General features: G+C 38.8%; 1 protein-coding gene across 2 annotated transcripts in view; it reads left to right on the top strand.

Moving 5' to 3' along the window:
• Positions 1–17,535, top strand: part of LOC126252875 (RNA-binding region-containing protein 3-like) — a 43,330-nt gene that overhangs the window by 17,558 nt on the left and 8,237 nt on the right. For both annotated transcript variants that reach the window (XM_049953833.1, XM_049953832.1), the window contains exon 4: positions 11,168–11,958. In XM_049953833.1, coding sequence (XP_049809790.1) covers positions 11,168–11,958 — 791 coding nt within the window. The remainder of the gene's footprint in view (positions 1–11,167; positions 11,959–17,535) is intronic.

Here is a 17,535-nt window from a genome sequence, read left to right as displayed (position 1 = left end):
TCTCTCCTAGTGTTGTAGCCATGTAAACCACTATTACTTTTGAATTCGTTTGGATGGTTAATAACAAATTTCATAAGTGAATATATATATTGCGAGGCTACAGTGAAGATCTCTAGCTCTTTAAATAAGTGTCTGCAGGATGATCTTGGATGAGCTCCAGCAATTATTCTGATTACACTCTTTTGTGCAATAAACACTCTTTTACTAAATGATGAGTTACTCCAGAATATGATGCCATACGAAAGCAGAGAATGAAAATAGGCATGGTAAACTAATTTCCTGAGATGTATATCGCCAAAATTTGCAATGACCCTAATAGCATAAGTAGCTGAACTCAAACGTTTCAGCAGATCTTCAGTGTGTTTTTTCCAGTTCAACCCCTCATCAATGCATACACCTAGGAATTTTGAATATTCCACCTTAGCTATCGACTTCTGATCGAAGTCTATATTTATTAATGGTGTCATTCCATTTACTGTGTTTAACTGTATATACTGTGTTTTGTCAAAGTTTAATGAGAGCACATTTGCAGAGAACCACCTAATGATTTTCTGAAAAACATCATTTACAATTTCACCAGTTAATTCTTGTCTGTTGGGTGTGATAGCTATACTTGTGTCATCGACAAAAAGTACGAGCTTTGCATCTTCGTGAATATAGAATGGCAAGTCATTAATATATGTTAAGAACAGCAGAGGATCCAAGATCGAACCCTGTGGCACCCCATTCCTGATTGTTCCCCAGTTTGAGAAATCACCAGTTTTTTGCATATTATGTGAACTGCTTATTTCAACTTTTTGCACTCTTCCGGTTAGGTATGATTTAAACGATTTGAGCGCTGTCCCATTAATACCACAGTACTTGAGCTGATCTAGAAGTATTCCATGATTTACACAATCAAAAGCCTTTGAGAGATCACAAAAAATCCCAACGGGTGACTTCCGGTTACTCAGAGCATTTAATATTTCATTAGTGAAAATATATATAGCATTTTCCGTTGAAAAACCTTTCTGGAAACCAAACTGACATTTTGTTACAACTTTATTTTTGCAAAGGTGTGAAGCTACTCTGTCATACATTACTTTTTCAAGAATTTTGGATAAGGCAGTCAGAAGAGACTGAATATTGGGCGGTAGTTGTTGACATCAGACGTGTCCCCTTTTTTATGCAGTGATTTAACAATGGCATACTTCAGTCTGTCTAGGAAAATACCCTGCTTCAGAGAGCTATTTCATATATGGCTAAGAATCCTACTTATTTCTTGGGAACAAGCTTTTATTATCCTGCTGGAAATGCCATCAATTCCATGTGAGCTTTTATTCTTGAGGGAGTTTATTATCTTTCTAATTTCAGAAGGAGAGGTGGGTGGAATTTCAGTTGTATCAAATTGTGTGGGTAAGGCCTGTTCCAGTAACTGCCTTGCTTCATCTATTGAACATTTAGATCCTATTTTCTCTACATTTAAAAAATGATTATTCAAAATGTTTTCGACTTCCAGCTTGTTGTTTGTCAAGTTTCCATTCACTTTGATGGTAATGCCGTCATCCTGTACTCTTGGTTGCCCTGTCTCTCTTGTAATAATATTGCAAATTGTTTTGATTTTGTTATCAGAGGTATTAATCTCAGACATGATGCACATGCTTCTGGACTTTTTAATAACCTTTCTTAATGTAGCACGGTTCTAGGCGCGCAGTCCGGAACCGCGCGACTGCTACGGTCGCAGGTTTGAATCCTGCCTCAGGCATGGATGTGTGTTATGTCCTTAGGTTAGTTAGGTTTAAGTAGTTCCAAGTTCTAGGGGACTGATGACCACAGATGTTAAGTCCCATAGTGCTCAGAACCATTTGATTTTTGATCTTAATGTAGCACAGTAGTTTTTATAATATTTGGCTGTTTCTGGGTCATTAGTCTTTCTTGTTGTTAGATACTGTTCCCTTCTGTGGTTACAAGATACTTTTTTTCCTTTAGTAAGCCAAGGTTTTTTGCATAGTTTCTTATACCGTATTTACTCGAATCCAAGCCGCACTTTTTTTCAGGTTTTTGTAATCCAAAAAACCGCCTGCGGCTTAGAATCGAGTGCAAAGCAAGCAGAAGTTCTGAAAAATGTTGGTAGGTGCTCCACAACTAACTTCTGCAGTCGAATACATGTAGCGCTACACAGGCATGCTTTGTAGGCACAAAGATAAATACTGGCGCCAAAACCTCTGCGTCAGTAAATAAATTTTAAAAAAAGGTTGAAGACGAGCTTTTTTCCCCGCCCTGAGTTTCAACCACTGCATTTTCATACATTATCCAACGAAGTAAATACAAATTCCGTATTGTTCATCTTCGAATGTAGCAGCATTTCAATGTACTATGAAAATCCAACTGGCAAGACTGTTAGGGATGTTTGTCAATATGGCCAACTCTATGTTCTGAATTTTTTCCTACCTGTGAGAAGAGATGGTTGCTAATAGGAACTTTTATTAGTTGTGAATCATATGCAGTATTCACCATAAGAATAATACAAATATAAACATTTTGCCATGTATTGTTTCGTGTTTGCTGCTATCTCATTTAAATCCCGTCTGCCTGATAAACTACAAAACTAGAGTGAGACAACAGCAAACGTGGAAGAATATACATATCATGTCATGTTTATATTCATATTATTCTTATGCCTAATAGTGAAACAGTCAGAAATGAAGCACGGCAATTGACTAGATTTTTAAATCTAAGCTGACTCTAATTTCTGTGCAGAATGTAATCTACTAAAGAAGCGCCTGCAAAGATTTTCAAATGGAGAAAAATTTTCTCTAAACTCTGGTTCAGAACATCTTCTATCATACGCTGTCTATTATTTGGTTCTTGTTGATCATTATCAAAGAATGGATAGTGTAAGTAACAACAAATGGCAGTCTCTTGCCATCGTTTTGCTAATGAGACGATTCCTCTCTTATTTTTTTAAATTGTAAGCAGCGGTAGCGCGTACAAAAGCAAGCCGTGCTGCGAGCAGCAACAGGCCGTAAACACTCATTATCATTATGTGAGAAACAATGCACAACACAGTACAGTAATGGATTTTCAGCTTAGTGTGACGTAAACACCTATAACAAAGAGAACGACACTTATCAGATCAAAGGAAAATAAGCAAACAATTCAAACCAGACGAAGCACGTGAAAAAGGAAGGGTTCCCATATAAATACGGACGGAGCGCCTGACGCATAGCAATGGCTACCTGGTAAAGCTTAACTGCTAAGCTTACGTCTTGAACCAAACTACTGTAGCTGTATCGTCATTCATTCGACCTAAATTGTGTCTCATATTACAATGGACCAACTTTGTTTCGATTTGGAGGTGCGGCCTAAAACTTTTCTCTCCCCTCAAATTTCAAGTCTCAAATTTCAGGGAAAATTTTTTTTCCTCGATTTCGAGTCTCATTTTTCAGGTGCGGCTTAGATTCGAGTGCGGCTTAGATTCAAGTAAATACGGTAATTAGATTTAATTACTTTCTTGGGGAAACAGTTTTCAAATTCTTTTACAAGTTTATCATGAAATAAGTTATATTTTAAATTAGCATCAGGTTCCTTGTACACCTAATCCCAGTCTAACTGCTGAAGATTTTCCCTGAAATTTCTAATTGTTGAGTCATTAATTGAAGCTGGCTGGTGTGGCCGAGCGGTTCTAGGCGCAACAGTCTGGAACCGCGCAAGTGCTACGGTCGCAGGTTCGAATCCTGCCTCGGGCATGGATGTGTGTGATTTCCTTAGGTTAGTTAGGTTTAAGTAGTTCTAAGTTTCAGGGGACTGATGACCTCAGAAGTTAAGTCTCATAGTGCCCAGAGGCTTTTTTTTCCCCCCCATTAGTTGAACAACTTTGGAGGGTAGTTTTGAATTACTGAAAGGAGCTATGTCATATACTGTAACTAGCTGAGCACCATGAGCAGAAAGGCCATTCTGAACAGGACAAGAATTGATGTTTTTAAACTTATCTTGTTGAAAGAACCGAACAAGACTTCCAGATCATTCTTTCAGTGAATCAACATTGAAGTCCCCACAAATAATAATTTGCTTTCCCCTATTTGACACATAGTTCAACAAGGCATCCAAGCTTCCCAGGAATAAATGAAAGTTCCCTGAAGGGGACCTATATATTGTTACACTAGACAAACCTTTTTTGTATCTAAGGTTTTTTCACAGTGATAACTTTTGACATATATGGCAACTCCTCCTCTCACCTTATTCTTTCTACTCATATGTGCAGCTAGTTTATAACCACTGATATTTACCTTTTCCATATCAGACACAGTGTGATGCCCAGACAGGCATAGTGTATCTATTATATTATCAGATTAAATGTCATCTAAACAAACCAGGAGCTCATCTACTTTATTCTTCAATCCCGGGATATTTTGGTGAAAAATGGTAACATTATTTTTTACTTTACTTTTGTGAGAATCTACTTTTTTCTTTAATCCACCAATATTTTTGTTAAATATGGTAACATTATTATTTACTTTACTGTTGTGAGAATCTTGTGAGTTTTGGACCTCTGTAGCAACTGCCTGTCTGAACTTTCTCATTGGACACTGATATTAGTCTAAAAAAGAGGTACATCCGTGAGTACTAGTGTCCCCCCTTATGGATTTCGCTAACAACCCTGCCAGTTTACCCTTCCCTTTCCTATTGAGGTGTAGGCCATGCCTTGTGAAATCCCCCCTATCAATAGCCTCGACAGGAACAAATCCAATGTCTGACAGAGTGGCCACCCTACGCAACTGGTCCAACTCCATATTTACCCTCCTGACAGAGCAGTTCAGCTGCGGCTGATCATGCCGCATGAAATCAGGCTGCAGCACAACATTGGTATGGGTCGTTGCAGAGGCTATTTTCACCAGGTCACTCTCAATACTGTAAGGGCTACAGTATTGAGAGTGACCCGGTGAAAATACTGTTTCCCACTCCACCCATTATCATCACATGATCCTGCTTTGAGAAACCCTTGCACAAGGAACCTATATCCTCTACCACCTGGCTAAGACATGCACTTGGCTTGAAAAAGTTTGTGACGTGGTACCTGTCACCTAATTTTTCCTGCAAAATCTGGCCCACACCTCTTCCATGACTGCTACCTAGCAACAGAACTTTCTTCAGTGGACTGGCATAGCACTGAAGAAACTGTTTGCTTGCTAGTTTTGCTAATGCCTGCAGCAGGCTTTGAATACACTACATTGATTAAATGGTCTTTGTGACTAAATTTTTGTGAATTAGCGGAATTCTTATGTTTGTTCCTTTGCAAACATATGGATTGTACGTGACCTTCCTTGCCACAAGCATAACACTGTGCTTGTCTGGACAGACAATCTTGGCGGTTGTGCCGTGAATAGCACTGAGGGCATGACTTAATTCTGTTTACCTGTTTAGAGAACTGTTTAGCACGCGTGACGCTCGAGAGCTGTTTCTGTCTACTTGGCCGGTCGTGTGCAAGGGGCGACTGAACGCTACAAATTGTTGGTTGCTCAATTTCATCAGCCGCTACAACACCTGAATCATACTGATCTAGAGTTTGCACTACAGTTTGAAATGATGGATCTAACTGTTTCAAAATCTGTTCTTTAAGTCTGACATCAGTTACATTATACACGATTGCATCATGCAACATAACATCTGAATGTAAAGCACTACAAGCATGTTTGAATTTGCAATTCCTCGTCATATCCTGCAAATCTATTACCCACTCGCGATAAGTTTGTTCTGACCTTTTCTTACAAGTAAAGAATTGGTACCTAGCTGCCACCACATTCGCTTGTTGGTCATAATTGTAGGCTTTGAATACACTACATTGATTAAATGGTCTTTGTGACTAAATTTTTGTGAATTTGTGGAATTCTTATGTTTGTTCCTTTGCAAACATATGGATTGTACATGACCTTCCTTGCCACAAGCATAACACTGTGCTTGTCTGGACAGAATCTACAACCTGATCACAGGAAATTTCATTCAGAGTGATATCAGGGAACAGTTTCTGAATGAGGCAAAAAACCTGCACTTCCTACCATTGACAAAAAGTAATCTAGCTTCACAGTACTTGATACATTCTGAGAAATGTGGGCTTCATACTGTTGCAACCACTCAAGCCATTCCTCCTCTTTTTCATTAAACTGTCGAAAAGGCAGTATGGCACTCTGAGCTACCATTGTTGCATTTTGCGCTGTGTTGCTCACTTGAGTGGTTAGTAACTGCTGTACCGCATGTAGTAGAGTTGAGATCTGTTGCATCTGAAACTGAAACATCTGTGTTATCTGCACTGCATCTATTGCTTGCAGCTGTGGCACCTGAGCAGGGGGTGGGAGAGGTGAGTTGCTCATTGTGAAATAGGCAAATGCAATAAATAGACAATGCAAGCTATAAAAGTAAGCAGACAGGCAAAGAAAATTTCTGCAACACCCACCTGGAAACACTGATTAGCAAAAAGGCTATAAGAGATACTATTAAAACATGTAAACACACCTCTGCAAAGGAAAAGACAAAGTAGAATTAAAGTGCCAGCAAAACAGAAAAGCCCATGACAAAAAAACTTTGTGGCAGCCAGCCTCTGGGTTGTCGCATTAGTGTTCATTCACCTTCTCATCGCAAAAAAATGTGGTGTCTAGGAAGCCTGCTTCTCAGTTTGCTAGACAAACACTCCAACAATTCGTATTAATGAATTTTAGTGTAAAATGAAATTTATAATACTTAACTTCTGCAATTACACAGATGTGTTGCAAGCAAAGGGCAGAATACAAAATAATGAATCTTGTTCAGTGTAAACAATTCCAACTCTGTGCTATATACAGGATGTATCATAATTAATGGCATAAACGTGTACAGTTGAAAGTACATGATACTAGAAGCAAAAAAGTCTCAGGAAACACAGGGTCGGAAATGCATACCTTAAGAGCTACGAGCAATTTTTCATCTTCGATACTGTGAAACAAATCACTTCTACTGCAAGTTCTTTGCTTTCCATATTTGGGGAACTGGTAGTATGGACCAAAATAAGAAAAAAAAAGTCTCGAAAACATGTGCTCTAAAATGCATTCCCTAAGAGCTATGAGCATTTGTTCATCTTTGCTACTTTGAAACACAACTCTTCTAATGATCAAGTGCTCGTAACTTTTAAGGTGTGCGTTTTAGAGCACATTTTTGCTGGACATTTTTTTCTTATTTTGGTCCATCCTACCACTACCCAAAATATGGAAAGCAAAGAACTTGCAGTGGAAGAGATTTGTTTCACAGTATCGAAGATGAAAAATTGCTCGTAGCTCTTAAGGTATGTTTACTGAGACTTTTTTGCTTCTAGTATCTTGTACTTTCAACTGTACACATTTGTGCCATTAATTGTGATACACCCTGTAGAGTGTACAAGCAAAGTGAATATAGTTTATGCCACTATACAGAAAAATTGGGCGATTTATTCAACAGAAAGAGCTTCACAGATGGAGTAAATCAGTATGTTGGTTCCCCTCTGGCCCTTATGCAAGCAGTTATTTGGCTCAGCATTGATCGACGTCCTTAGGGATATTACGCCAAATTCTGTCCAGGTGGCTCGTTAGACTATCAAAATTGTGAGATTGTTGGAGGGCTCTGCCCATAATACTGCAAACATTCTCAGTTGGGGAGAGATCTGATGATATTGCTGGCCAAAGCAGAGGTAGGTAATCACAGAGACTAGCAGTAGAAACTCTCGCTTTATGCAGGTGGGTGTTATCTTGCCGAGATGTAAGTCAAGGATGGCATGCCGTGAAGCACAACGAAACAGAGTGTAAAATATCGTCAACATACTGCAGTGCTGTAAAGCACTGTGGATGACAACCAAAGGGGCCCTACTGTGAAGAGAGGCTGCACCCAAGGGCAACACTCCTGGTAGTTGGGCTCTATTGCAGGCAACATTCAGGTGCTATCTCACCACAGTCCAGAGTGCCTCAAGACACATTTTTGACTTGGAATCTCAGTCACTGGAGTAGAATTGTCTTCAGTGATAAATCCCACATTGATTTGTAAATCCCACATTGATTTGAGCTCCGATGACCTGTGAAGATGTGTCTGGATATTTCCCAGAAAGCAGTAGAGTGTGAATGTAACTGTTGCCCACCTATGGCTCGACTACTGGGAGTGGAGGCATGGGATGCCATTTATTTTCATAGCATGACCCCTTTGGTTGTCATCTGAGACACCCTTATAGCCCAATGGTATGTCAATGAAATTCTACACTCCATTTTTTGCCCTTGATGGCATGCCATTCTCGCTTACATTTCAACAAAATAATGCCCACCTACACACAGCGAGAGTTTCTACTGCTCGTCTTTGTTCTTGCCAAACCTCGTCGGCCAGAAAGGTCACTAGATCTCTCTCCAATTGAGAATGTTTGGAGTGTTATGGGCAGGGCCCTCCAACCGGCTCAGGATTTCGACAATCTAACATGCCAACTGGGCCGAATTCGGCACAATGTCCATTAGGAGGACATCCAAAAAGTTATAAATACCTAGTTGCGTAAGAGCCAGAGGTGGACAAACCTGTTATTGACTTGTTCAATTTGTGAAGCTCTTTCTCTTGAATAAATCACCCAGTTTTTTTTCGGAAATTGTATTCATTTGTTTGTTCGTTTGTACAAATACGTCATATCTGCCAATTTCGGCACCATTCGGATACTTCCTGAATGATACATCCTTTTTCCCCCCCTCAGAGTGTGTTTCTGTAAGGCACTAAAAATTATAATCTCTTAATGTAATGTTCGTAGCCGTATGAATATCGTTAATTCGATGTATTATCCCAGACAGATTCACTAGTCCATTGTTGGACTTCTCCATAATAAGATGAGTCCAGACACTGAACACATAACAAATTTTTAAATGCTCCAGCATCACAGGTTGCGATATTATCCAACTTTACAAAGGCATTTAGTTGTGTCAGTCGTAACTTTCTATTAGGGATGTAATGTTTTATAGTAAATGTGATTCACCTCATGCCATACATAATTCCTATTTCAGAACCAGGATGCATTCACATTAGACTGTTCAAGTGATACACAGCAGAACACCTCGTTAATAGCATGGGATGAAATTATGAGTTTTCAGCAGTGTTTGATAACTGGATCAAAATCAGTATTTTTATAGATGGTACAATTGTCGAAATCTTCTTAAGCTTCCATCTATCTGGCTGCATTGAAATTCCACAACATTTGAATGAGTGACACTCTCATCATCTTCTGGTGAAGATGACACTCATTTAAACATTGCAGAATTTCAATGCAACCACCCACATGGAAACACAAAAAGATGTCATCAGCAGTATACACTACGAAAGCCTAAAGTGAAATATTGCTATCAAGTACACTAAAAGTGTCAACAGAGAAAATACACGGGTGTGCAAAACTTAAGGATGAAAGCAACTTTCAGATGTGTCATTGCCAAATAACATAGCTCAATGAAAATTTGACTGTCTATAGAAAGAAGTGTTGCAGTATATTACAGAAGGTAACTGAAAGAAATACACAGTGAGATGAACAGAAGCAACACTTTTATTCAAAGACTATAATTACACTGAATATTATAAATGGCACGTATGATCATCACGGATGGCAGTACATGCTCTGCAATGTGCTCCCATGCTGGCTACAAGGATGGTAAGGAGTTCTTGCAGTGGGGCATTCCATTCCTCCTCGAGCACAGTTGATAGCTGCCGGATAGTGATTGGTGCATGTGGACATGCTGCAATACGTCTCTCGAATGCATCCCACATGTGCTCGATGTGATTTACACCAGGGGAACAGGCGGGCGATCTGTTCACTGAATATCTACTTGTTCAAAGAGCACTTGCATCTGCACTGTACAATGTGGGCATGCATCGTCGTCCATAAAAATGAAGTCAGGCCAAATGCACCCTTGAAAAGACACACATAGGGCAGGAGTACAGTGTCACAATAACACAACGTTCAAAGATTTGGAGGTCAGTATGCTCGTGCAACATTACAACTCCCACAAGAAAACACCTGGACCACCGAATTGGTCATGTCTGACTGTATTCCTGGGTACATCATTTGTCCCCATCCCTCGTCACGTAAGGGTACATCCAGCATTGTCGAACATGATTGTTCTAGTGGTTCAGCTGTTATGGGGAGGAATAATGTTGCAGATGTGTGCTGGCCTCCAAATCTTTTGCAATGTTATTGTGACACTACTCCGTCCCCGTGTGTATCTTTCCAGGGATGCTTTCAGCCCTGACTATATTTCTACGGACGACAGTGTGTGCCCGCATTGAACAGCACAGTGGAGGATCTCTTGTAAAGACAGAATTTGTGGCAGATGGACTGGCCTGTCCATTTCGCTGACTTAAATCCCATCAAGCACACGTGGGGTGCACTGAGGAGGTGTATTGCAGCACGCCCATATGCACCTATAACCATCCGGCAGTTTTGAACTGCATTGGTGGAGGGATGGAATGCTCTACCACAAGAACCCCTTACCCTTCTTGTAGCCAGCATGGGAGCACATTGCAAAGGAGGTATTGCTGCATTTGTAATGTTCACAGGACCATCACGATTCGTGTGACTTCATTGTAATTATTGGTCTTGAATAAAAGTGTCACTTCCGTTTGTCTCATTGTGCATTTCTTTCAGCTACCTTCTGTACTTTACCAAGCAGTTCTTTCTATGTATGGTCCAACTACCATCAAGATATGTTACTTGGCAGTGAAACTTCATGAAAAAGTTACTTTCGTCCTTACGTTTTAGCTGCCTGTTGATAAAACAGTGTATCCAATTTCTTACTATCAATAATAGCCTCTTCTGGTTAATGCACTCTGCTGACAGAAAGCAGGAACATGAGTAAAACTTTTTAAGTTATTCGTGCGTAATGATGAAAACGTGAGTAGGAGACCTATGAAAATGTTTTAGTTCAACTTTTGTCCATAATTTAGGAACATAGGAATAAGTGACTACATATTTTCATTCATTCATCTCCTATGAAATAATTTTCTGGGGTGACTCGTCATGTCACCTGCGTACCTAACTGTGTTTCTGTAAGATATATCTGTTTTACATCATAATATTGGTCATGAATACGATGTGTGGCTCCCTTAATTAACTTCTTCTTTGTTGTTCTTTCTTAAAGAAAAAGTGCTTGACTTAGAAATTTCATTCTAATTTCAGCATTCAAGCAACAAAAGAGGAAAAAGAAAATTCTCAGAAATACTATGAAGCATTTCTTCACAAATTAAATTCGTGGAATTCATCAGTCAACTTCCTGCAGCCACCACCAGCACATTTAAGGTATCAGTACCCACCTCCTACTGTTGCAATACTCACAAACATTTCGCGGGCTCTTGCATCTGTGCCAAAATTCTACACTCAGGTGCTGCACTTAATGAACAAAATGAATCTACCATCGCCTTTTGAAAATATATTTCCTGAAGCAAGCGTATCTTGTAACTTAAAGGACGTATTTCCTGAAACTAACGAGGGCACTCGCCATATGACAGATATTGTGGAAGAAGAAGATATACAGTCATCAGAGGATGAGTCTGAGATAGAAAGTGATCTTGAAAACCAAATGCCGAGAGAGATTGTACCAATGAAACGAAAGTCTTCACAAAACAAGAAGATAGTTAAAAGACCAAAATTTGTGAAGCCCTTACCTGCTGCTCCAAGTACATTAAAACCAACTCATAAACCAGAGGAAGTTTTTGAAAAACCTCCATGTGAAATGACTGTAAAAAAAATTGAGTTGCCAGCAAAACTCATTCCTGCATCTGCAGAAAAAACAGATGATGTGCAGGCTGCAGCCCAAAATATAGAAGCAGAAGCTCATGGAAGTTTTGGTCTTATGTTCCCTGAGAACAAACCAGTTTCAGATGAAACCAAAGAGGAAAGTGAAAAGAATGAGGATGACGGCAGTATTATTACAGCTGAAGAATTGGCAGCCAACCGTATTTCATCCCGAGGTAATTGTATATTTGTATTGCTTTGTTTCAGTGATAGCTGAAATTTACTCCATAAGCAAAACAGCAGCAAATTATGTGGAGGTGAAGGGTTTGTAGCTTTTACAGCATTATGTATGTAATTATAAAGTTCCCTGTATTTCACTCAGAGCCCATCCACATGATTCTTTCCTTCCTGGTAGTAAGAAAGTATTGTCTTCACTTACCTAGGACACTTAAATTCATATTTGATGATAATTGTTTAATCTTGTAGCTGACTCTATCACAGAAGTCATATTTTTAATTTTTTCAGTTTAGTATCTGTTACCTACCCTGGAATACAGCACAGTACCGAAGTAAACTCAGGATTATTTAATGATACACCTTCAGTCAGTCAGCCACCATTACTATTCATGTGCAGTAAAATAGGTCCATTGGAACCTATGTAATATTTTCTTGCTATGATTAATGCCATGTGTTGATTTCCGCAAGCTTCTTCCTGTGTTAGTTACAGATCAAGCTAAGTGGTTAACAAGAGTTTTGTAAGTGACTCAATATTTGATGTAGTGCATGTGAAATGTAGGCACATTTGTTCTTCCTCGTTAGTGTCCTGAAATATTTTATGGTGATTAATTTTGTGCCAGCCATCTAAATATACATTTTTTACTCAATAAATTGTGTGACCACTGAATGAAATTGTTTCATGAATGTCATTTGACATTATTATGGTGTCCCATTTGTTGCCAAGTGGGATAGAGCAGCAGTAAGAGTCTGGACTTATATTTGGGAAGAGTGGGGTTCAAATCCCTATTTGGCCCTTGAGGTTTTCTGTGGTTCCCTAAATCAGTTAAGGCAAATGCCTGGATGGTTCTTCTGAAAAAAATACATCCAGTTTCCTTTCCCATCCTTGAAATGTCATAACTAGTTGCCTTTCCTCTAATGACAGTGTCATCTTCCTTACTCCATCATGTTTGTTGCGTACAGGATTGAAGTATCGTAAACATTCCACAAATTGTATAAAATTTGTTTGTTATATGATAATTTTTTTTCTTCTTCTGAAGGTTTTTAATCACTGGAATGCAAGAATAACACAGTATTACAGCATAAGTCTGTGTTGTAACTGATCACTTTATAAGGGTTAGAAAATGTGTTTCAGTCGACATTCGTAATAGTCACAGTTAGCACTAACACAAAATATTCAAATTTGAAAAGATGATCTATCAGGAACTTGTAGTGTGTATGGTTGTTTCTCCTCACATTGAACCAACTGCTTCTCATTAGGAATCCCATAGGAAGATGTCTGTTCTGAAACGAAAGTTTAACTGTGATTAAGTATTTGCTGACAAAATCCCACTACATGGATTCATACAATTTTAATCCTAAATCCCAAATTGTGAAATAGTGTGCTGGATATAAACTATCTGCAACTTATCAGTGAAGCAGATATTGTACATTTTATAGAATGTGTCACTGGAAATAATCCAACACAATTGTTTATAAGACCCACATGTCTGTTATTTTGGTTGGTTTTCACTTCATTAAATAATGCTCCTGCGCACACTCTGTTAATGATAGTTTCTTCTTGCATTTGTTTAAACCAAATTTTATATAGGCCTAACATTGTTTGTCATAAAATTATCCTCAAATAGTATTTTCCTTGTAACAAACAAAACATTTGTTTGAATTACTGATAGTGATGTGAGAGACAGTAGCAGTTATGATTTACACACTTGTCTGTGTAACACAGTGCCATTTAGTTTGCTGTAATAAAACAAATTTGTATGTAAAGTATAATGAAAAAATCACTAATAAATGCCAGACTACAGCACAGTTCAAATTGTGTTTACTTGCAAAGATAAGTATGATTGTGTGTATAGTGGGATGTTTGTGGCATACCCTGCTGCCATTCTCTTACGATTACCTATTAGCCAGGCAACGTAAGATGTTCTGTGCATTCTTTCAAACAAGAAATCGTCAAATTTAGAATAAAATAACAAAATCAAGGATCAGTAGCCCATAACATTAACTCGTATCAACAGCATATCTTTATAAGGATGAAAAAACTACTTTTTATTGCAAGTGTTTTCATAGTTCTCACCTCTTTTCAACTTGTGCATCTTCATATCTTTGTGGAACCCTCCTTAAATCTCTTACCTCACGAACATCTTAGAACCTTGTGAGGATAAATGAAAGTAGATTATAAAAATATTAGTGTGGGTCTCCTTCCATGCCTTGAGAGAAGGAACAGAGGAATTCCATGTAGAAGCTAATATGAAAATGTTTGGTTCACAAAAATATACAATCCTCTAAAGATACAACATTATACACATTCAGTGTCAGATACAAGAGAGAGATACAGAAACATAAGGTAAATACAGAGTGGCGCACATAAAACCGGCCCAAACCAGAATGCAAACACGCTTGAGTAGCATTACTTGCTTGTCAGTTTCTTTGCCACCTTCCAACAGCAGTAGTGTGTGAGTAGTTCATACAGAAAGTAGTCGTTATAAACCATGTACTTCATTGTCATGCCTTACTCCATTGAAGAACATGTGTTCATTGTTGAAGAATATGTGTGGTCTGAATCCATTAAAGTTGTTCGTGACACCTTTCATGAAAAGTTTCCTGAAAGTAATATTCCTGCAAACTCAATGATTCAGGATCTAGTGAGAAAGTGGTGTTCGACAAGCAGTGTTGTTCATTCTAAGAGAAATAAGGCACCGACTGTACGTACACCTGAAGTTGTGGCAAACATGACGGCACACATTGAAAGAAGTCCATACAAGTCAACACGACAATTATCAAAGCAATGTGGAATATCTCGCAGGTCATGTCAAAACATCCTTCGTGGCCTACAAATGAAACTTTACTGTGTGAGTGTTGTTCAGCAGATAGAAGAAGCGGACAAGGGTAAGCGTTCACATTACTGTAATTGGTTGCTGAAAAATGTCGCCGGGGGGGGGATCTTGATCCATTCCTCCTTTTTTCAACGGATGAAGCTTGGTTTCATCTGTTGGGTTACATTAATTTACAAGACACTGGGCTACAGAGAATCCCCATGGTATACTGCAAAAGCCGTTACACAATTTAAAAATTGGTGTATGGTGTGCTGTATCTGGTAATAGAATTATCAGGCCATTGTTCTTCAATGAAACTGTCACACACATGTTTACTTGCAACTCTACAATGAATTTTCGGCTCTGTTAACTCCAAACAAAAAATGTTGTGCATATTTCCAGTAAGATGGGGCAACTTCTCATACATCGGATTTGTCCGTGGCTCATATACATACTGATTTTACAGAAGAGAAGACCATTAATAAGGGCTTGTGGCCACCCCGCTATCTTGACTTTTCACCATGTGACTTTTACCTCTGGGGATTTCTAAAGGCTAGAGTCTACCGCAACAATCCCAGAACACTTGACACACTAAAAAAAAGCAACATATGTGAAGAAGTTTCAAACATTCCTCAAAGAGTACTGAAAAGTGTTTTCCTTACCATGCTTCCACGTACACAACTTTGCTTGGATGTTGGCAGAGAACATTTTGAACACAGACTTTAAATTCCTTCCTAAAATATGCTTATTAAATTAATAAAAGTAAATCTGTTACTTAAACTGTTAATTACACAGTTAGTAATGAAACTGTACAATAAAAATGTAAGGAAGTGATGACGTACATTGGTTTTCTTGATTCATATTCCTTTCAGTGGGGGGGCCTGTTTTATGTGTGCCACTCTGTACAAGAAAAAATGGAACTTATTATGTCCCATCAGAGATTGTGGGTCACATTACGAGAATTTAGGCACAAGTTGTCAAAAAGCAACTACATTCATCTAACTTTATAGCTTCTCTGGAATCAGTATTTCCAGCAGGTGGTGCCATCATCCATCTTGTGTTAACATTTTCATCTCTGTTTAATTCTTGCACACATCCTCAGTATTCTCATTTATGTATTTAAACTTTGATCCTACAGTTTTTCTCCTCCAGTGGTTTTTCCTGTGCCAAGTTGAACATTCCACTGAATTGTAATGTTGTTGGGCCTTCAGTCTACAGACTGGTTGGATGCAGCTCTTCACACTAGCCTACCCTGTAAAAGTCTCTTCATTCCTGCTTAACTACTGCTGCTTATGTCCATCTGCTTGCTTTATTTGAGCCGTGGTCCCTCTGTACAGTTTTTACCTATACAGTTCCCTGTGTTACCAGTTCGACAATTCCTTGGTTCCTAAGTGCATATCTTATTGGTCATATCCTCCTTTTTGTGAAGTTGTGCCATATTTTTTTTCTCCACTTTGATTCAGTACTACCTCTTTATTAGTTCAAGATTGTTGAGTTTTTCGTGGTCACTCACAGATATTGCATACTGGTTTTTGCCTCAGGAGCTTTGGCCGTCATTTATTTAAACAAACAGCAGCCAAAGATCCCACGACAAAAGCCAGTATTCAAGAGTTACCTGATCTACTCTTCTTTTGTTCAGTATTCTCCTGTAACACCACATTTGAAAAACTTATATTGTCTTCTTGTCAGAGGTGCTTATTGTCCACATTTCATTTCCATACAAGGCTACACTCTAGGCAGATATGTTCAGAAAAGACTGCCTAACATTTAAAGTTATTTTTTTATTTTAATATATTTCCTTTTTTCCAGAAATGCTTTGTTTATTATTGTCACTCTGCTTTTCACATGCTTTCAGTTTTGTCCATCATCAGCTATTTTCCATTACCAAGTAAAGCTCAAATACATCCTCCATCAAACTTTTCTCTCAGATTAATAATTGCACAATAAATATCAACCTTTAAACTGATTCTCCACCATGCAGTCTCATTTCCTGTTATCCGGGAGCAGACACAGGCACATAACTTCACAGTTTGCTGTTCCATCAAAATTCTCCTTTTTTTCAGCGTCATTTCATACAACATGTTACACTTCTCAACAATTGTATTAAAACAGGTGCTATGTTGGAGAGTGAGTGCGCCTGTTACAAATAGGATAGTGCATGCTGTCGGTGACTGATATGTTACCAGACATTGTACTAGTCATTGACATGACAAGTCAGCTGCAGGATGAGCAACCAGATTATAGGAGCAGCCATACCATCCAGAACCATCACCTTGCTCATGGATACTGTCTCCTCGTGTACCTCTGCTCACCATATATTGTAGCATATAGAGAGTATTGTAGGATACCTGAAAATCAAATGAGCCAGTATTTCCTGCTTGCCAAGAGGGCACTGATCAGATGGTTGGTAGAGGTACTTAAGATGAGGTCCCTGATATGTCTACATCATCTCTTGCCAGTGAACATTAGGGAATCTACTGTCCAGTCATGAGCAGTTGTTTGTTCATCAGCAAAACCCCACAGAAGCATGCACTGCCCTTCTTCTTGTAAACTGTCAGTATGTTTCGAGGAATGCTCCACGATTATGAAGATGCTAGCATGACACCAGGTATCCTGATGTCAGACCTATAAACCGGGATGCTAGCACTGAGACCAGCTCATACCAGTTATCATGTATTTTTAATAGCAGTTGAACCAGTCCTTTCAGTGTCTCAAAGAGTCTATGCAGCTGTGTACTGTCATTGTCATAGGAGCAAAAGGGAAT

The sequence above is a fragment of the Schistocerca nitens genome, chromosome 4 (genome assembly GCF_023898315.1).
Source record: "Schistocerca nitens isolate TAMUIC-IGC-003100 chromosome 4, iqSchNite1.1, whole genome shotgun sequence".
Classification (NCBI taxonomy): Eukaryota; Metazoa; Arthropoda; class Insecta; order Orthoptera; family Acrididae; genus Schistocerca; species Schistocerca nitens.
Note: the sequence above shows the minus strand (reverse complement) of the source record. Positions and strands in the feature narration are given on the sequence as shown.